Genomic DNA, 21,477 nt, shown 5'->3' with positions numbered 1-21,477 from the left:
GAGATAAGCTGCTAATGATGAGCTCATGCCGCAAAGGAAACTGCTGGGGGCACTTAGCAAAGCGGAGACAAGAATGGGGATAAGTGAGAGGGCATACAGATGATTTTTCTCTGATTCTTTTCATTTAACAGCTATGGTTGTACTACCTGGAAGAACAGCAAACATGCAAAAGGCAGCAGTGCTGCCAGAAACCTGGAGACAGTATTTAGCAGATAAAGCTGGTGGATCCCAGGCACAATGTAAGAAGATTACAAGTGTCATCGACAGCGGGAGATGGGCGGGCGGGAAGGAGAGAAAATACAGAGCTGTCCTTTGCAAGACCTATACAACAGCTCTGAAAAATGACTGTTAGCAGTCTCCGTAGGGAAGATAGGTTAAAAGATGAAAGAATAACGCCTAGCAAAGGAGGGGAAGGATCTTTACCACAGGAGAGCCTAGCTGTCCTTGGCACGAGCTTGCCAAATGATTCAAGTTTTCCGAATGCGTCTCCTCCCTTCCATGGCGGAGGAGCAGGCAGTGTCTTTTATAGGGGGCCTCCAGCATCCACGTCTGGTCACTGCAGTACCTTAAAGTTGAGTTTGAAATAGCATTAAGTCCAGCTTACGCAGCAAAACATCGGCTCAAACTGATGATTTTGGAACTAACACTTTGGCCAGACTTACTATAAAGTCATAGTTTTAGGTCAGACAGAGTATTTCCTTTGACCTGGAGTGGTTTTCCCCCTGTTTTTCCACTACAGTGAGATTAAGTATATAAATTATACATATTTATATGCACATGTGCATAGGTATATATATTACAGTTTTAGTGCATTTTCCTATCAATCTTTTAGTTCAGCCAAAGAAGAACAAATTATTAATCTTACACCCCTGGGACAGAACTTTATTGCTTTTACTCATCACTTTGCCCATCGAGCGCTGCTGAGCAGCTATACAGTGCCGTGCTCTGAAGCGACTGCTTGTGCGTCACTGCAACCCTCAGATGTCAGGGGAAAATGTGCAGAGGTGTGAGACCCATGGAGTCTGTCACATTTACACTGTGGAGTGATGCTGAGGGATCTGCTTCCAGCAGAGCTGAAGAGTGTAGTTTTCTCCAGAGAGAAGTGAAGGTAATGAGGTTTTGGAGCAGTTTTAACAAGGGACCGAGAGCACCTTCTGACTGTGGTGTGTGCTAACAACATGTGAAACTGAACTTATTTTTTAAATAGGAGACATAATTGTCTTATTGCTGGTTTTCTTTGCTGTGTACGCAGTGGAATGGCATTATCCTGCTACACAGGATGGGGCTCTGCTGGGTATGGTCCCTGACCATATGGTCCCATACTCTGCATGGTCCCTGACCCTGGACGCGGCAGTAGTGTGGTGGGGAAAAAGTATTGTGAGTTTATAGCAGGGTTATGGGAATTGCTGCCAGAGGCTCTCACCAGCTCTGTCCTTCTGTGGTTTCTTTTATTTCACTCTTTGTGCCCGTCACATTTGCCTGGATGCTGCAGCATGGCTGTGACCCTCTGAAAGTCCCAAAATGGGCACACTTTCCTTGGGCTGCCTTGCAGCCCAGATGAGTGTGTACTTTTTCGAGAAAAGCAGTTTTGTGGTGGCTTTGTTTTCAGAGCATGGAAGAATCAAGGAGGGTTGTAATGCAGTGAAAGGAGATCGCCGTCTCCTGGCTCACACCATGCAACGCAGTCAAGAGCCCGGGCGCATCACCAGTGGGTGACCTGCTCAGGTCCCACAAGTGCAGGAATAGAGATGCAAAGTTTGGATTCAAACATCTGCTCCTTGCACGTATTGCTTATGAGTGACACAAGTCACTCTGGGAGTTCTGTTTAAACATGCAGTTGTGCTGGGTTTTGGCTGAGGCTCCAGTGTCCAAGGAACTATCACACCCAGTTAATTCTCCAGGCAGGTGCATGGTATCAGGCTGGTGCCAGGGATAGCTGTTAGCCACAGAAGTTGTCAATATAAGCTTCATAAAGTGAGAAGGGCTGTTAGAAGAGATGAGGGGCCTTCAGAAGCACTTAGGTCCTTTTCTAATTCTGCCTTTTGTGGTCAGAAAGAAACTTAAGGTGGAGGTGAATCAGAAGGCCAGCAAGGGAGGAAGGCTGGGAAAGCACTGCCCCAGGCAACAGTTAGGGAGCATCTGGAAAAAAGAAATATCTAACTGCAGAAAATAAAAGGTCTGGAGGGTGTAAAGGAAGAGCTGTTTTGGCATATGCTACTGGCAAAAGTCGATAGGAGGAAGAAGTGAGAAATAAAAAGGGCTTAAAGGGAGCTGTCAGGGTGAGTAGATCTGGTGGCTGCGATGCACACGCAGATTCGGGCAGTGGTCTCCACCACGGGGAGGACCATGTAAGTGGGTCAGCCCACCCGGGTGTCACCCTGTGGCTTGCCTGTAGCCGTGCTTGTGCTCACGACTGGAAACCACAAAGCAGAAACAGGTGGAAGCAAATTAAATAGATTTCCCTGTCTTCATTAGCCTTAGATACATCTCTGGGATTAAGATTTGACTGAAGAGAAAAGAAAACTCCAGCTCAGAAAAAACTATTATTGCAGTAGCTAAAATGGTATTTACAACAGGATTGCAGAATTGCTTGATTACACTGGATACGGCAATCAATTTTTCTCTTAAATGAGCACGTGATTGGAAGAAAGACATTTCTTCATCCTGCCTTCACAATAGCCATCAAATGACATGGTTGGGGGAAAAAAAAGCAGAAGTAATAAACAAGACTAGTAGTAGCTGAGTAGCCTCATTTTTCCATAAAATGAGACTGATCCCATGTGGGACCAAGAGCTCTTTGGAGGTTGTTTAGAGAGAAGGAAAAATCTTGCAGCTGCTTAGTATCCCTGAGCAGTGAGAGACTCTCAAAACTAGAAGGGTCTGAGTTCAGGGTGGAAAATAAGCCTTGTCTTGCAGTTACTGCTTGTCTAGCAGTAGGGCACTGACCTGACTGGTGAACGCGTGTCCAGCCTCTGTGTCCTCTCTCACCTTCTCAAGTCATGGTGCTTTTGAAGTTGTGAGCACAAAATATGAAGGGTGAAAAAAAAAATCTTGACAGTAGATGGGTTTGCTATCAGAGAAATGCCTCCCACCTGGAATTTTAATTGGGTTTCAGTTGGAGTGGGACCAGAGGACCAAAAATGGTGCAGCTCAGCAAGAAAAGGACAGGAACGCTAGCTGTCAGTATGCCAGAGTCTTCTGTTGTTTTTCAGAGGAATAATGTCTGGAGTCTTTGGGGAGCTGATCTACGCAGGTATTGTCCCTTAAACTGAGCTGAGACCAGGTTCCCTCAGATTTAATCCAACAGGGTCAGAGATGGGACTTAAAATAAAGAAGTTGTTTTAAAACCATCATTATAGAAAATAAGGGCATCTGTGTTACAGAGAAAATACATTATAGAGAAAAGGGCGTCTAACAGGAACAGCTGAATGTGTCGGTACTATTGGTGGGTGGTGGTTGATGCCCACGCAGTGTGGGACAGCCGGAGCATGAGGGTGCTCCAGGGTCTCCTCCAAGGCAGAGTCAGCCAGGTTCCTGCGAGGCACCCAGCCGCTGTGGTCTACACTAAAGCAAACAGATTTGTACAAAAAAGACAGTTGCCATTCTTCATTCTGCCAAGCTCTGCCAGACAGCGGTTGAGCAGAAAAGGGCCGTAACATCTTATACCACTTTGGCCATGTGGATATGTTTCTCCTCTAGGAGGATGCCCTTAAATCAGAGCAATGCGTTCCCCGGAGAAGAACCACGAAGAGCTGGCTGCCGCGAGCGCAGCAGGAGCTTTCAGGGTTGTGAAAGTTCAATCTGATTCCTCCAGCCAAGCTGGTGTCACTTCAGAGCGAGTGCCTTGAGGGCTTTTCCGTGATAATAACCTTTTTCCCTGGTCAGGGGCTGAGGAAAGCATTTATGTCAGTCTGCAGCGGGGTGATGTGCGCAGGAACCAGTGACACCCCAGCCACAGGGGCTCCCCACAGCCCTGCGCTACTCACTGTCCTCCCTCCAGCCGTCTTGCCAGCTTGGGCTGCCTTTAAGGATTCCTTAAGATCAGCCCCATGTTTGGCACAGGGTGACGCTCAGGGGTGCCATTTGTTTATGTTTGTGGTGCTTTCTAAACATCAGCTTCCCCAGGTTTATTTTTAACTTTGTAATCACAGGATAGATGAGTTTATCTTTAGAAAAATGCAGAGCCAATTTAACATGGGTGGGGATTACGAGGCCGAGTGTGGAAGTCTGTAACTGAAGCCCTATAATCTGGAAGGTAACATGCTGGAGAGCATCCTTGACAGCAGGATTTAGAAAAACTGCCAGCTATTACAAAAGGTAACGACTACAGGAGCTCCTCAAGTGCAGAGCTGAGTAGTGCTGTATATGCAGGCAGCCTGTCTTCGACTGTGCCTTATTTTTCTGTTTAGGAGCTCAGTCCTTTAAAAAGATCATGGAGAACGTACACGGTCCGGTAACACGGTCTTATCTTTTAGGTGACACGTGTACAATGGCAGACTACAGCCGGCTCAAAAGCATCCTCCTGGACCTGCAGGCTCATCGGCAGAGCCCGCTGAGCAGCCTGGCCAAGGACAGAGTATCCCAGAAGCGCTTCTTAGTTGAAGATATGTTTAAGCACTTGGATATAAACAGTGACGGGCATCTCAGCAGCTCTGAACTGGCTCAGGTGGGTTTATTGTTCGATGAAAATGGAATTATGAAGTGGATTGCATTTTTCATTCAAAGTGTGAATTGAGTGTAATGCAGCAGCACTCTTGTGAGAACAGTCGTTTGTAACTGTCCGGCCGGCAGCAGGTAAAGGAGGAAAATCTACTACAGCATGCGAGTCTCTCTCTGCACCTCTGGAGAGATGGTGTTGTCTCAAACATTTGAAGCTCCTCTACAAACAAAAAACGTGGCAGCTTTCTAGAACCATCCATACTCCTGAAAATAGATACTAATCCTTGCTGCTAACCGTTATCTTCTGAAGTATTTCCAGCTAGCCGGCTTGTGAAGAATTAATTTGGATTTTTTAGGTGCATGTAAGTTAGGCAGAAATATCTTAATTCTTCCTCCCTGCCTTCTGGAGCGTGCATTAGCATGTAGTAACATGACAGCAAAGTTGGAATATTTTTTAACAGGTTTATTTTCCAAAAATCCCTAGGCAGATGCTGAAATGTTGATTAGCAGAACCTAATGATGATAGAAAAGGTGAGAGCTTGAAAAAACCCTGTTATTTCTAATTATGGGCATGCTGTGCTGTTGGAATTCATCTAATTGGTAAAATGAACTGAACATGCAGCCCAGGCACTCGAGCCGATTACTCTGTCCCCTGAACTTGCTCTTTGCACACGCAGACCTCGGAAAACAGTCCTGTAAATACGAGAAAAAGCATTATGCCAGATGTGGGAAAATGTTGTCTTTTCTTTTTCATTGTGTCATCCATGAGAAGAATTAGAAGGAAACGCCTTTTAAGAGCCTTTTGGAAGCCAATACCTGCCTGGGACCTGTTCCAGTTTTCAAAGCTGGTACTTCACCCTTTGCGGGAGCATCTCATCTGCGCTCACGCTTCCCAGCAAACATGAAGTGCGTCACAGTTCCAGCGTGTAAATGCAAGCTGTGAGCAAGCAGGAGGACAGATGCAAGCTCGCTCCTCCCTGAGCTCGCTCCTGTGTAGGACAGTTTGCACTGAATTTTAATCCTCAGGCTGTTGACATGATGCACGATCCTTTCTGCACAATGCAAAGTGTCAGCGTGAATTCCCTTAGATCTCAGAGCTATGAATATACAATACTTCATCTAAATGCAATGATTTTTTTATAAAGACATGGGTAGGTATAAGAAAACACTTTTATCTGAATTCAAAGCCAGCTTTTGCATAGTGACATCTAAGTGTCTGTTCTACTCTCCAATTTTTTTCCCCTTTATTCATGAAACTTATTCCATCAGGATATTAAAACTCAACTTGCACGGAAATAAAGGTTTGGCAGCCTGCGAGCCATTACCATTAAGAAGAAACAATGACCTGCATTTTAAAGGAGCAGGATTCAGTGCTTTAAGGTCTGCCGCAAAGTTACTATGGGCTTCATTTGCAGATGTGCTTGGAGCCCAGGTCTCTCTCACAAGAGCAAGCATAGACCTTGGCTACTATTTTAATTCTTCTCACTGTTATCAAAATCAGTAAACACGCTTGCGCATCTGGAGCCCGCTTCAGTCTGATGGACCAGAATAACTTCAGCCCTCAGCTAGGAGCCCTCTCGCTCAAACATCCTCCACAAAGGCTTGCCACCAGCATGGCCGAGTTGACAGCATGATCGCCTCTCAAAAGACAAAATAATGCCAGTTAATGCAGACTATAGATAAGCCATGAATACTTTTAATCCTGAGCTGAGTGGCACTGATCTTGGGCCCCTTGGTGGGAGTGTGGCTGAAGTCCCAACCGGGCTGAGGAGACGTCTGCAGGGCAGCTCTGGAGCTCGCACAGCGACAGTATTCACAGTTGATGTGTAGCATGTCAATTCTTTATTTTTCTTGTTAGCTCTAACAACAAGATGATTTTCATGTGCTCTTACGTGACCAGTTTATTCACCCAGTTTTCAAGGGATTTTTTTTTTTTTAGGTAATGAGCAATTTTTAATTTTCTGTGTTACAGACAACAGAAATTGTCTTGCCTTGTTAGGTAGATTTGTGATTGATTTGTGCTGGCTTTTTAATTTGAAGATCTCTGCAACTTTAAAAATCCCCCAAAGATGGGAATTTCATTGCCCATGGGTGGAGGCAGCTGAAATGAATGTGGTGCAGTGGGATCTCATTCTCTCTGGCTGCTGGATGAGCTGCTGCTGTGCATTTTCTTTGTTTTATTTAAAAGAAAAATAGTCTCTCGAGCACTCTAACCGTGTCTGCAAGGAAAAATTCGAGGCAGGTAACATGCACTGCTGCAGAAAAAAGTCATTTTTAAGATCTGAAGGGGGACCTTGAGGAGGCTCATTGCAGAGGGATTTACCCCAAAGGAGAAACTGGAAGCAGAATCCCTCCAGAGAGGACAGTCCCGCATCGGGGCAGCACCTAGCATTGGGAGGTGGCGAGGATCTTTGCCCGCTTGTTTGTTCTCCACAACAGAATTGCTTTGAGCAAAAAGATGGCAGCAGATAGTCCATCCCCCTCTATTTAGAGCCGCTTTACCTCCTGGCTGCTGGCAGACCCTATCGAATAGTTTCCCTCTGGACCCAGCAGTGTGAAATGCCCGTGTAGTTTTGCAGCCGTGGGTATGCAGGGCTATTAACAACGGTGGTAATTGGAATGTTATTCCCATTTAAAACATTAATGTATTTTAAAGTCAGATTCATAAATCTACTGAATTTGTTGCAGCTGAAGTGTTTTGTGTTGGATTTTTTTTCTGGATGTTAAATCAAAAGGACTAGTAAAAACTTGTCAGTCTTACGAAAAGTTAATCAATTTTCAATGCAAAGGTAGACAAAGGGAAATTTCCATCTTTAGAAGATTGATCTTTGGAAGTTACGGTTGATCTCACTTTTATTGAACATTTTCACTTGGTAGGTGAAGGGTCATTTTTTTAGTATTATTACTTTAAATTGCTTCAATATAATGGGCCAAGACTAGAATAGTAAATAAAAGAGTCTCTGAACTACAGCAAAAAGCCTTCCTGCCCAGAAGATGCAACATTTCAGCAGTTTTCTTCATGTTCTACAATAGAATCATAGAATCATTGAGGTTGGAAAAGACCTCTAAGATCATCGAGTCCAACCGTCGACCCAACACCACCACCCACTAAACCATGTCCCTAAGTGCCTCATCTACTCATCTTTTAAATACATAACATTTTCATTATGCTTAGGTCTGATTTTGGCTATTGGCTTAACTTGGATGTACAACTCTAAAGCTCTCTTCATTTTTAATGTAAAATGTGAAATGTTTAGAATACATAAAAAACAAACTGTCGGGGCTGGAAAAACACATTAGTGTTGAATACACCATCCACGGCTGCCCATTCTAGTCCTGAAAACAAGGAGTACAATTTTGTCCTTACCTACAGAGGAGAGAGGAAAACAGAATTTCCTTTTTCCCTGTTGAATATTTGTTTTTCAGTACGTTTGCAAAGTGAAAACGCGTTTCTGTGCTGCTGCTGAAGGAAGAGGGTTCTCGCCCTCACCAGTCCATGGCCCATGAATTGCTGCAGGAATGTGAATATCAGGTGTATGTTGATACAAAGCAAATATGTAACGATAGATACTATATATTTATATGTATCTCCCCAAAGGAATGGAAAATCTGCTGGGTGAGCCAGGACGACGGTCTGTAGCTTTACGTTACATGTAAGATTACCTGCTCTCTTTGCTACAGCTAATGAAGGAGGAGGACCTGGAAGATGATTTACTGGATTGTACACTAGAAGACCTTCTCCGGTTTGATGATTACAACAATGACGGCCGCTTAACCCTGCGGGAGCTCTATACAGCCTTCCGTGAGTCCCGATGCTTTTGTCTGTCCTGGGTGTTGAAAGCATGTGAATATCTGTGATGGCAATGTTGTCTTCGCAGACACGGTCAGCAAAGATAATCCCTTTTTGTATTTAATGCCATGAAAATACTATGGAAGGCTTGTTTCTAAAGGTTACTGTGCTCCAAAGAATAAGGATGAACTAGGAGGCTGATAAAAGTGTGTGGGGCTTACTGTTTTCTTGTGTATTTTGTTTTGCTTCTTGTTGATGGCAATGGAGACCTGTTGGTGAACTGGCCAGGTCTGTAGACCTGAGTACGTGGTTTCCGAGTAACCCTGAGGAAACAGGGTTGAAACCTGTCCAAATGTCCTGTGGTAATGTGAGTTAGTTTGCTGTGGGGAAGGTGTTTTACTGAATATTCTGCCTGGAAATGGTGTTTTCTGCATTTTGTTTCTGTGTTAGTAAGTGGATTATGGTGTGCAATCTCAATACATACCTCAGCACCATTTGCAAGGATCCCTAGATCACCGAGCTACTTAAACAGTGTGAAAAAATAAGTACTTGTGTTCTCCCGTTTATCTTCCTAACTTTATGTTCATGCTTTAAGTTAAGCATTCATTGAAGTCCTTCCCTGGAAAAGGCCCACGTTGTCTCCTTCACCTGGATGATAAAAAGTTTTATGGATGCCTGTCCCTTTGGGATACTAAAAAAGACAGACAGACAGACAATGTGGGGGTTTTTGCAACAATCAGGATAGTGAGCTACAGAGTACTTGTGTGTGGTTCATTAAGACATTGTTAATGCTCTTTAAACAAAACCAGGATTCAGCCGTTGAACTGCTGAGTGCAGGCAAAAGGCCGATAATGAGCTGGTTACCTCTTAAGCTGGATTCTCAACTCTTTGCATGTGGCATTTTAAAGACAAAGTAATTTCAGTACCTCTTGATTTCACTTTCTAAACTGGGGCACCCTGCTCCAGTGCCTGCTCGGTGGGAAAAGCTTGGTGTGCGTGAGAGTCACCATGTGTCCTGCACCAGCACATTCCTCGTTGATGCTCTTTAGCGAGCCATGATGCTAATGCAGAACCTCCATTTTTGCCAAATATCCTGTTTTCTAAAAAGAATGGTTTCTGTTTTCTTGACTTCTGGCTTTTCATAAAGAAAACAAACTTTGGATAATAATGTTTAAAGTGCTTTAAAATTAGCCTCAATTGTCACCTTGGACCTGTTTGAACCGCATATGCATTTAATTCAACAGAGCACACTCAAACCAGCAGATATACAGTAAAACATAAAACCTCATACATTAAGAAGGCCATAAAGTGAATTAACCCAGCTATAAAGGCTTGACACGCAGTTATTTGGGAGCGTATTTGGATCAATGGGTTCTCAAAGTCACAGAAACTCAAAGCTAAATTCCAAGAGTCATTTGTATGAGTTTTTGGTTCAGTGAATTTTAAGTAGGCAATGAAAATAAGACAAGTACAAAATATTAGCCAAAGAACAGAGATAGTAATTGATAAACTGCAAAAATATTGTAACAAAACCCAAGGCGTAACGACGAGTGTCTATCAGAAGGGTTTTGTATATGAAAAGAATTGTTCTCCATCTGAAGCTGAAAATCAGACTTAATCTCCATTTTCAATTTTCCCAGAATCTCCATTTTTATCAAGAGCAGTTAATGGCTCATCTGTTTTTAATTTAAAAACAAAGTTTATTGCTTGTGACTTTAGAAATTTTGGGGACTCTGTAAGTGAACTTTAGTGCTTGGGGAAAGTATATCTTTTTCCTTTATTGTTCAATGTAGGAAAAACATCTCAAAAATACTTCAAACGCTTGTCTTAAGCGCATACTTTGGTTCACAGTCCTTTAGGGGTTTGTGAAATTTGTGCTTCATTATGAGCCAGAATTTGGCTTGCAACAGTAGTTTAAAGGTACAACATTCCGCACATTTTTCATATTTGTGGCCCATTAGGGTGATCCTTTTGTTGCTTGAAATTCACCCAAGCCACTCATTTTTGCATGCTGGCAGCAGGCTGAGGGGATGGCTGCTCAGCAAGCCGAGGAACATAATTACCAGAATTCAGTGACATCAGAAAGTCTCAATGTAATTTATCCTCTCAAAAACTCCGTTACATCTGTTTCAGCGCACCGTGCTCTGGTATAGTGTCACAGTGTTGGAAAGGTTTGAACATGACCTTGATAATGTGAAGAACTTTCCAATTTGTTGTTCTCGTGCTGCTTTAGAAGTTGCATTTCATTTTCAAGAGTCTCGTGGCCTTTCTGTAACTTACAGAGCCACAAAAGGGTCTCTTTCTTTCACTCTGTGTGTGTACGTCTCGCTTTCTCTTGACCCATCGTCCCTCTTCAAGATCCACAGAGATTCAAAGGGCGTTTTTGATCCCCATCCATGTTGATCAGCTGTAAATGAATGAAAAGTGCATGGATGAGAAGAATCCAATCTCTTACCTTTTTTGAAACGTGGTTTCACCATGACAAGCACTACATCTAATAGGTGCTGGTTTTAATAATTGTTTCTAATCATGCTAATCATTTACATACACATCTAATGCACAGTTTCAGATTATGGACAGAAATAGTGGTCCTCCTACTAACCCTATCTAATGCATCATCTTTCTTCTGATTTTCTGAAAGTTCTTTTGTTCCTGAATCCCAAGAATACACCTTTTAGGACTTTGCCTATGTGTATGGGGATAATTAGAAATTTCTATTAACACAGGATTAAAGTATCACTTTTCGAATTGCCTTAATCATACATAAGTAATGTATGAGACAAATGAAATGCTCTCCTGGCAGCTCTGGCAAGAACAACTTGTAGGTATCTTGTAATTTCTCATTAATAGATTTTATTAGATAAGCAGGCTCAAGACCATAGTTTAAAAAAAATCATTTTTAATATGATGATCTCAAGATTTTCACATTCCAAAAATAGGGAGAGTGCTAGCAAGTATATTTATCTGTTGTCTTTTCTTTATATTGTCACAAAGATTCAATAAATGAGAAATAAATGAAAGGCTTAGTTGTCATAAGAGCTAAAGCAGAGCATGCATCTAATTGATCGGCATGGAGATGGTCTGGTGAATTGGCAAGCACATCACCCAGCTGAGTCATACTTTAAATATGCTCAGACAACTGATTTTTGGATATAACTGCTGGAACCGCATCTGACTGGAGGTCACTAGAATTAGGCATGTCACTTTTGGCATTCCTGTTGTCTTCCCTAATGGGAAAGTAGCAGGTTGACAGATGTGAAAGCCTAGCTGAAGAAAAAAAATCAGTGTAATCTTCTAGATCTATATTATCATCAATGTGGACAGGTCAATTTGTAATACAAATATGTCAGAGAGGGAAAACATGCATTCCATCAAAATGGCTTTATCTTGTCAACATTGTTTAGCTAATAAGAAGTTATTAACCCTTGGATAAGACCCCCTTAAATTCTAGCTCATTGCCAATTAGAGCGCTCTCCTAACCAACATCCACTTCTCACAGCTTGCCTTTGCATTTCATTACGTTTTTGGAAGCACAGAAAAGGCCTTTTGCAAGCATCTTTGCTACCCCACAGAAGCTCTTCCCAGTAGGTCACACTGGGTTTAGAAAGCAACTGAGGTTTCATGAAAGACCAGGAGTATTTCACTAGGTCAGCTTAGAAATTATACCCCAAAATAATTTCCCATCTCAACGCCGTCATGGCTCACCGAGGTCGCCTTGTGTGCCCTGCGCTTCCCAGCGTGGCTCTTGAAGGCTGCTGTATCACATGGTTTCTAGTGGCTCTGCAGCGACATTCTGAGATCCTTGATGTCCTATCTGGACCAAGAAAACCCACAAAGGCAGTTTGAAAGAAAAATACTGAATTGTTATTTTTCAGTCCAGTCGTTATTTCCCAAGCATTTATGCATATACGTTACATGTAGACAGAAAATTGCTGTTTCTCTGAGAGATATGTTATCATCTATGGATAAACGCAAATATTGTTTAGAAGGAGCATATTTCATGCAGGAATGAATGCAGAAGAGGCTGCAGGATCAATACGCTCTTCTCTTAAACTTCCTCTTATAATGCCATTATACTCTTTAAAAGGAGTTTGCTTTCTTCCCTGATTCTGTTTTAGTTCACATTTTCCTTTTTTACCTGTTCTTTATATTTATCAAAAAAGCACGATGGAGAAATATGAAAATGGGATTTATATGCTTGCAGCGGGAGGTCAGAGAAGTGCTGGGTAACAGCCGGGGAGGGCAGATGGTACCAGCCCACGGCGTGGACTCGTGTCCTGGGGCTTTCCCAGCACTGCAGCTGGGGACTGGGAAACCAGAGAGAAGGGAGAATTTGAATGAACTGGGCGAAAAAATGAATCGGGAGCCTGGGCTGGGCATGGGTGTTGGATAAATCAGTGCCAATGCAGAGAAGCAGCATTGGACTGGCTCCAGATTTACTGCAGTGATCCTAAAATCTCCGGTAGCTGTATTCCCCACCAGGCAATGCAACCACGTGGTGTAGAGGAGCGGGCCGTCCATCCCCGGACCCTCCAGGCATCCTCTGGAGGCTCATTAGAAGTGTGGAGTATAAAACGGATTTATTTTTGAGGGGTGCATATTTCTGATTCGCTGGAAACTACTTTAGGGCAGGGCTTTGTAATTGTCCCAAAAGCGTGGAGATTGATGCTTGCCAGGGAAAAGCCAAGCTCTACCTTGAGGAAGAGGGAACAAAACCTAAAAAAAAAGAGGCTGTTGGGTCAAGTGGGAGAGGGAGTTGTTGAGTGAGGAAGGAAGCTTTCAGAAGTGTAACTATTCTTGATAGATATCTCATCTTAAGGAAGGTGATAAGTAAATCCTGCGTGAGGAAAATGAATACTTGTATTTGAAAAAATACATTCCATAATATATGTACTCCACGTACACCTGGCGAGCCAGCTGTTCCAGCAGAAATTGCATCCATAAATTCCATGTTCAGATGAAGTGTTTACTCACATCTTTACAAAGCTCTTCTCCTCGATGGCATGGCACGTTGGGTTGGGTATTTGTTACTGCTACCTTCCAGCTAGATTGGTCAAGCTCAGTTAATTATATTGGACAACTATTTTGTGAGATAAAATGTTTTGCTTGAGGTGTTCTCTTAAGCAGTGTTGTAGCAACAGTTATCTACAGGATCAAATCATACTCCTAAAATATTGACAATTTGTGCACCGTGCTCTACCTTTTCAGCTGTAATCTCCCTGGTATGTGATTTTTCTTTCATGTTGCTGCAGATATTGGTACAAACTTGGAAATAATTCATTAGCTTACCAACATTGATTTGCTTCTCCTGTGAGCTATGTGATACCTAAACTTCAAACACATCTTAGCAAGCAGAGGACCACCAGCCTCTCCTTTTGGTTTGAGGCAGTGTTAGAGGTGATGTGAACTACTCAGGAAAGAAATGAGGTTTCCTTCAGTTGGACAAAGCAACCGATTCCTGCTTGCCTTGAGGAATGATGTGCAGCCATGGTACTGAGGATAAAGGCAACTTATTGGGCATTTTCTGGAATGATGAATTTAAGAGTGCAATCTTACAGCAAAAACAAAATTAAAAGTTAAAAAAATCAAGCAAAAAGCAGAAATTTAAAACTATTTAGCTGATTTCCATAGCAGGTGCAGACTGGCTGAGCAGAGATGATGGGAAAAGCATCAAGTCACTGCAACAGCATTTAGTAACCAGTGTTTCCGCAGCCGAGCTGTGATACTGCACTGGGTTTTTAGGCTTTATTAGGATCGAGCCGGCAGTGTCGCGTTGTAGGTGGACGCAGCAGCTTAGCAAAGTGGAGATACGGAAACCAGCGCTCAGGGGCTCTCTGTGTGTGGGCTTATGCCCATGCTCCAGCGCAGGGCTGAGCTCCAGGCACATGCTTGAGGTCACGGGTGCCTTTGATCAGCTCTCGGGATCTCCCTGCTCAATAAGTTCCGACTTTTTAGATCATCTTCGGAAGCACCTAACTCCTTGCCTCGCTCATAAACGGAGTGTAAGACGCCTGGCTTGAGTACTAGGAATGATCCTGTTGCACCTGGAAATGTAATTTTTGACTGGTAGGATGCCTCAGCTGGGGATATCTAAGTGAGTTTATCCTTAATCCATTTTAATGGGCAGGTAATTTTTGAATGTGGAAAATTTTCTTGCTTTGATTTTCTCTTTTTTCCCCACTCTTGCTATCAAAGAAACACATTCTGCAAAGAAGGTGATTTCTTTTTTGCTTTCTTTTAAAGCTCTTCTCATTGTGAAAATCTTCGGTTCTGAGCTTCAAGCCTAAAATCTACCACTGGGCTCCGGCAAAGTGCCCTGCATTGTTTGCAGTTCCACAAAACAGCTGTCAGAGTCAGGTTTTGGTGTGTATTCTTAATTGTTTTGCTGCATTTTGAACAAAGTAAAAGGCATTTTCTCAGAGAGAAAAAAAAAAAACAACCCAAACAGAATCAATATGTAGCAAGAAAGACAAGTTTATTCTAAGCAAAAATGCTTCAAATGCTAAAATATGGTTCCAGAGAAAAAACTAAGAATGCTCAGATCAGGAAAAAATGCGTTGCATGTGGATGCATCTTTAACGGTGGAGAAAGGGACATGGTTTTCCCTTAGGCCAAAAAAGGGAATGTTTCCATGTAGAGATCAGAGATTAATTCCTCTAACCAGGTTTGCTGTTCAGTTTTGTGCTCTGCTTAGTTTATGCATTTTGGCATTATGATTTGAATTAACAGAGTCTCCTGAAATAAAATTTTGGCAGAATTAATGGCAAATGTAGACGTGGTTAAAATTATTGTGATTTCATACTTTTTGGTCAAGAATTGCTGTCCAGATTTTTTCAGGAAAAGGCAGAGAGAGTATCTGACACTGGCTTTGCTGTTGGTTTCTGCGCAGACGTATCAGTTGCATGCCAGAACTGCTGCACTCGAGCGTGAATTGCCAAACTCTAGTAGTTTTTCAAATACCTCTCATTTCAAAAGATACCATCTGCAAAATGTCAACGGGTTTAATATGTAATGACTGAATAAGAGAAAATTAACTAATTACAAGTTGTTATTGGAAATCTATTGTCTACAAATTGCACAGAGAACTCCCTAGAATACAATGTACTGGTGATTTTAAAATGCTTTTCAGGGTGCATTGATTTGCTGATCTTGGTTTTAAATGCAAGAATTTGCAATGTGGAGTAGTGCTTCAGAGGTGATGTAGTACAACCATATCAAATGTCTACACACACTCTTGCAGGAGTAGAATATTTAAATATTTATAAGTACTTATGAGCGACTCACTGGCGCATAAAACCAGGCAAATACCATTTCTCAAAAAATTATTTGATCCGTACCAGCAACGTTCACTGAAGCAATTTCACAGACACAAATAATAGTATTTTCGGTTGCTTGCAGACACAAAATTACGTCAGTGAACAGCAAATACAAATACTGGTGAGATCATAAAATGGCTGACAGTCCTAGACATACAAGTGCACCTTCAGATCACATAGGTAGACATCTAAAAAGTATAATTTGCTTTTTCAAGGAGCTGGGAGTGTGGAATTGCAGGCTTTCCTAGGGCTTCGTTTTGGTCTTGCAAAAGCAGACGCCATTTCTGAAAATCAGATCCAAACTTTCTGCCTTGCATTTATTTTTATTTTTTTCAGTCAAAGTCTGTCTTTCTGAGGAATTTGTGAAGCAAATGCAGCGTAGTCATGAAGCAAAAATGTCTTTTCACTAAAAATGGGGGAAATCACAGTTAAAATGCATAAGATTTTACATGAAGTCAAAGGTGTGGTATGGTAGCATCCTGGGCAGGCTTTCCTAGATCTTGTTTTATTACGTACAGACTGGAACGTCTTAGCTGCTGTTTTCCTCTTGTTTCTTGTTTTCTCTACCTGTTTTTCCTAGTGGGTAATTGCTAGAGCTATATTTTTCTTTTGAAATCTGCCTCCATCTAAGGAAAGCTGCTGTGGATGTTCTCTCTCTTTGCCCTTTCAGGCATCTCATGGATGCTTTGAATTGCTTCTCCACCTACGTGCTCTTCATCTTTTCTTCGACCAGTTTAGCAGATTCGTAGCTTTTAAGGCCAAAAATGTTCCTTAATGTGTCAGAAAAAGTCTATCTAACATCTGTCTCAGATGTGTCTACTGCAGCTCCTGATTCATGTTGTATTTGTCTTAGGTAGCTCATGGTGCCTTTTAGGTTCAGTACCACCAGCATCAGTGCAGAGGGTAGAATCTCCCTTCCCCACCATCCAGGCAGGGATCACACTGGTCTTTGGCCACTGTTGCGTGTTTTGTCACTGACCCTTTTCCCTGCTGAAGGTGGGGGCAGGATTAGTCACCTCATCTGGTTTTCATTTTATGGTGTTGTCCTGCATTCCTTGTTTCTGGACATGTGGTCAATGTGGCATATATAACTGTATATGTGGTTACACTAAAATATTTTACTGTGCATGGGTGCAGGTTGCTAGCCAACCCAAAAAGCTCAGTGCATCAGTCCTGCCTTTCACTCCATCGCTCTCTGCTGTCCGTAGTGTCAGCTGGGATTTCTGTGTTCGTTCCAGATCTCGATGGAGATGTTGAACAGATTTGGGCTTTGGATGACTCTTCATGCAGCGCTGCTAGAAACAGCCCCGTTTGAGTGGTCCCCTCTGAGAAATGCTTTTTGAGATCTGTCCGTCAGCCAGTTCTTAGTTCATTTAGCAGTACTTTATTGATATTGTATAGCACTACAGAGCTGCAGTGCTAATTTTTTAATCAAAATGCCAGAGCAGCCATCAGAAAATTACCAAGTACAGTACATATCCCCAGTGCAATGATACGATTTATGTAGAGCCACAGCTGAGATGTTTTTATTTCATGTTCTTCACGGGAGAAAATCTCCTTGACAAATCCAGGATGTCCAGATAGAAACTGAAAAAAAATAGCAGTAGGAAATTGAATAAGCTGAACTCAAAGGTTGGTTCTGCTTTAATATTTCCAAAAAGAATAAAAAAAGGTGCTAGCCTATAGAGAAAAATAAAAAAGCTTTGGAGATGCTTCAGTGGCATCGGGATTTGAGGTGAAACTCAGCTGTTGCCAACGTCTGTCTTTAGCACCATCATAAAAAGCTCATTCTCAAGTTTCTTGATGATCAAAACTTCAGAAAGAACGTGGAAATAAATAACTCGGAGCTCAGGCCTGCCGTGCCTTCAAAGCACCGCTTCTGCCGTCAGATTTTCCCTCTGCAGTATATAAAACACGTCTGCAGAATTTCTGTTTCTCTTTCTGCAAAGCAGTAAGTACAGGTCCCGCTGAACTCATGCTTTAAGCCACACTCCAGATCCTCTATCTTTCACCACAGTCCATGCACTGACATCCCAGCAGTATTGTTAGAAACTTGCTGCTTAGAGAAGTAATTTGAGACCGTGATTTACCAAAAAGAATTGTGCTAAGTTTATGCAGCTTTTTTCTTTTTACTTGTCATTCTGTTCATCATGCAAACCTGAATAATGTGTTAGAAAAGGTCACGGGTACCCCCCTGGACACTGAAGGGCATTTGGAGCAGTGTCCTGCGCTGTGGCCAGCTGAAACCCGGCATCAGTTTGCAGCCCTGTGCATACAGCCCCAAAAACTGCTGGAGTGGTGATGGAGTGCGGAGGGGGACAGAAAAGGGGGTGGGAATGACAGTAATTTCAAAGCAAAGCACCAAAAAAGGAGCAGGGTGGAAAGAGAGAATAAAAATATCATTTCATGATTTCATGAGGTATACACACCTTTTAAATATGAAATTAGATGGGAGAATCAAGATCTTGAAAGACCGGGATAACATTCAAAATACACTTTCAGGCTGTGTTTTGACATGACCTGTGTTTCACAGAGTTTTCCCACAGCCTGATTTCATGTGGTTTCAGTGCAGGGCTCGGGTTTGATGGAGTTGCTGCCGAAATTGCTTTCAGGTAGAAACTGGTTTTGAAGTCTTTCTTGAAAGATGCTGCCCAGACCGACTTTTCCTGTGTTTTTGTTCTCCTGTCTGGCTCTGTGACCTGATTCTCCATGTCATTCATGCTTCATTTTAATTGTGGAGAAAATGCAGCGTTCCCCAGTGTTCAGTGCTACCACGGAGTGGAGTTGTACCTGCAGCCTGGTTTGCCATCCTGCTGTTCACACGTGGAAGCAAAAAAAAGCCGGATTAGTTTGACCCTGGTCTCTGAAAACCCAAGAGCCATTGCCAGTCATGACACTGTATCAGCCGAGTTCAGGCAGTGCCACTGCACTGTTTGTTTTTACAGCAAAGGCGCTATATGCGTATTTTTAATATACAGTCTCACAACTATTAATTGATAGCTCCTGCAGTTAGAATCCTAAAAATTTTGCTGCACAAATGTCTCCCTTTTATATTCCGCTCACCTCCGAAAGGCTGTTGATCAAAGGAACCCATTGCTGGTGGGAGGGGAAGAAAAAAATCATTTCTGCCATGAAAATTCAGGAGCTGTGTACGGAGCCCTTAACAATCTGATGAGAGGAAACGCAGCACTACTGCTGCCTGTCCAGGCTTAATATTGTTCTGGGTATCTAATCTATCTCCATTAGCACAGCCCTCTTGAATGCCCTTAATAAAATTGGGGGCTGGAGGAAAAACATTTGCTTAATGCCTGTTTGATGAAACTGGAGAGTCACCTGCTACTCAGCATCTTCGCAAAATCCTGGTGCTTTACGTGCCCAGGAGGGGGTTCCTCTAGAGGATGATTACTCATTTGTGGGTATAAGTCCACATGTAAAGTTATAATTTCCTGCCATTTACAGCAATGAAGTTAAAAATGAACCATCCAGCAGGGCCTGATTGGCAGAATGGGAATCAGCATTGCCAGGCTGATGCCTGCCAACTTCTCCATCCCCTCCTAACTTATGCTGGGAGGTCCTGCTGCATCAGAGATAACAAATCTTGTTTCTTATGTATCTCATTTCTTTACTATTCTTAGGAATACTAATGTGTTTTTCTTCAATATGCTAGTCCTGCAGCGAAAGACTGCGGTTGTCTGTTGAGGACACCTTGGCTGGGGTGGGAGGCATAGACCTTCCCGTCCTGCACAGCTTCCTGCAGCAGGGCAACCTGGATTCATGAACAGACCAAACCAGATGGAACCAAAACTCCTATTTCTGCCCTAAAAACCCAAACAAGAGCATGGCAGTCCTGATATCTGTAGCTGATATGCAAGTATCACTAGATAGGGTTTTATATTCCTGTAGGACCTGGAGGCAAAATTGTTTCAGAAGTAGTGATAACATCTGGTTGCATTTGGTCATTATTGATATTGGAGGCTGTTGGCTTCAATCTTTTCTCTTCAGGAGACTGCAGTTTACTGTAGCAACAAAAACATGGTCCTGCACATGGATCAGAGCAGTCCCAAGCACAAATACAGGCCAGGCGGAGAATGGATTGAGAGCAGCCCTGAGGAGAAGGACTTGGGGGTGGTTGGTTGATGAGAAGCTCAGCATGACCCAGCAATGTGCGCTTGCAGCCCAGAAAGCCAACCGTACTCTGGGCTGCATGAAAATAAGCGTGACCAGCAGGTCGAGGGAGGCGATTTTTCCCCTCTACTCCGCTCTCATGAGACCCCACCTGGAGTACTGCGTTCTGCTCTGGGGTCCCCAACATAAGAAGGACACGGACTTGTTGGAGCGGGTCCAGAGGAGGGCCACAAAAGTGATCCAGAGGGCTGAAGCACCTCTCCTATGAAGACAGGCTGAGAGAGTTGGGGTTGTTCAGCCCAGAGAAGAGAAGGCTCCGGGGAGACCTTCTAGCAGCCTTCCAGTACCTGAAGGGGCCTACAAGAAAGCTGGAGAGGGACTTTTTACGAGGGCCTGTAATGATAGGACAAGGGGTAATGGCTTTAAACTGAAAGAGGGTGGATTTAGATTAGATATAAGGAAGAAATTCTTCACTACGAGGGTGGTGAGGCACTGGAACAGGTTGCTCAGAGAAGTTGTGGATGCCCCATCCCTGGAAGTGTTCAAGGCCAGGTTGGACGGGGCTTTGAGCAACCTGGTCTAGTGGAAGGTGTCCCTGCCCATGGCAGGGGGGTTGGACTAGATGATCTTTAACATCTTCCAACCCAAACCATTCTATGATTCTATGAAAAAGAGCTCTGTGCCAGATTATCCTGCAGTAAACAGCATAAAAGTCTGCACTGTCCATCTTTAATTCATGTAATGCTCCGGTAGCCACCAAAATCATCTCCAGCCCCTGAGACAAGCCCATTTAGTAATTTATGGGCTTAAGAAGGTATAAAATGGGCATGTGTTCTGACTGTTTCAGAGAGCACATCTCCACTTATTTTAACTCTAATTATTATTGGTTTATTTTCACCGTTAGTCTATATTCAGTGCAATATAAACCATGAAAAATACATGTCTCTCCTAGGTAGACTGGTTTGGAGTCTGCTGTGAGGTGTAATGCATCTTCTGGCAGGGCTAATGGAGTTGTTTTGCTTTTAATGCAATTTACTAACCAATCATCTGCTAAAATATGAGATGTATATGAGTCTAAATTTGTTACAGAATTGCTATTATCCTCCTTATTTTGTTTTAAGATGTATTTTTATGAACACGTTCACTCCAAGTCAGGCAAGATACATTCATGGGAAGACTCCAATATGTTAATTGGTATCTATTGAATACTTCAGTGTAATGTGATGAACAGGCACCATGGATTGTAATTAATACATTGACATCCAACGACTATCGCTGAATGGAAGATGAAAGCAATTTATAATGGACATAGCATGCATTCATCTTGCAGTGCTATATGGACACCCACCAAGTCAAATAGCTTTCAAAGAGAATGGAAATGCATTTTCTTTGCCAGACAGGAGTTTCGTGGCAATAGCGAAACACACTGACACGGCAGAAATACAAACCTGTGGGTGCTGGAGGGGCTGCGAGTGCACTGACTCCTCTGGAGAGCAGCGCATCCCTCCAGCGCTATCGGGCTCCCGTGAAGGAGAGGGATGCTTAGGACGTAAAAGAACAAACTCGGCTGCTGCCATCCAGGTGAGC

The 21,477-nt window shown here is 42.9% G+C and overlaps 1 protein-coding gene across 2 annotated transcripts in view; it reads left to right on the top strand.

Moving 5' to 3' along the window:
- Positions 1 to 21,477, top strand: part of FSTL4 (follistatin like 4) — a 235,190-nt gene that overhangs the window by 118,695 nt on the left and 95,018 nt on the right. For both annotated transcript variants that reach the window (XM_076350221.1, XM_076350220.1), the window contains exons 4-5: positions 4,476 to 4,666; positions 8,341 to 8,461. In XM_076350221.1, coding sequence (XP_076206336.1) covers positions 4,476 to 4,666; positions 8,341 to 8,461 — 312 coding nt within the window. The remainder of the gene's footprint in view (positions 1 to 4,475; positions 4,667 to 8,340; positions 8,462 to 21,477) is intronic.

The sequence above is a fragment of the Aptenodytes patagonicus genome, chromosome 12 (genome assembly GCF_965638725.1).
Source record: "Aptenodytes patagonicus chromosome 12, bAptPat1.pri.cur, whole genome shotgun sequence".
NCBI lineage: Eukaryota > Metazoa > Chordata > Aves > Sphenisciformes > Spheniscidae > Aptenodytes > Aptenodytes patagonicus.
This window is presented reverse-complemented; position numbering and strand designations above follow the sequence as displayed.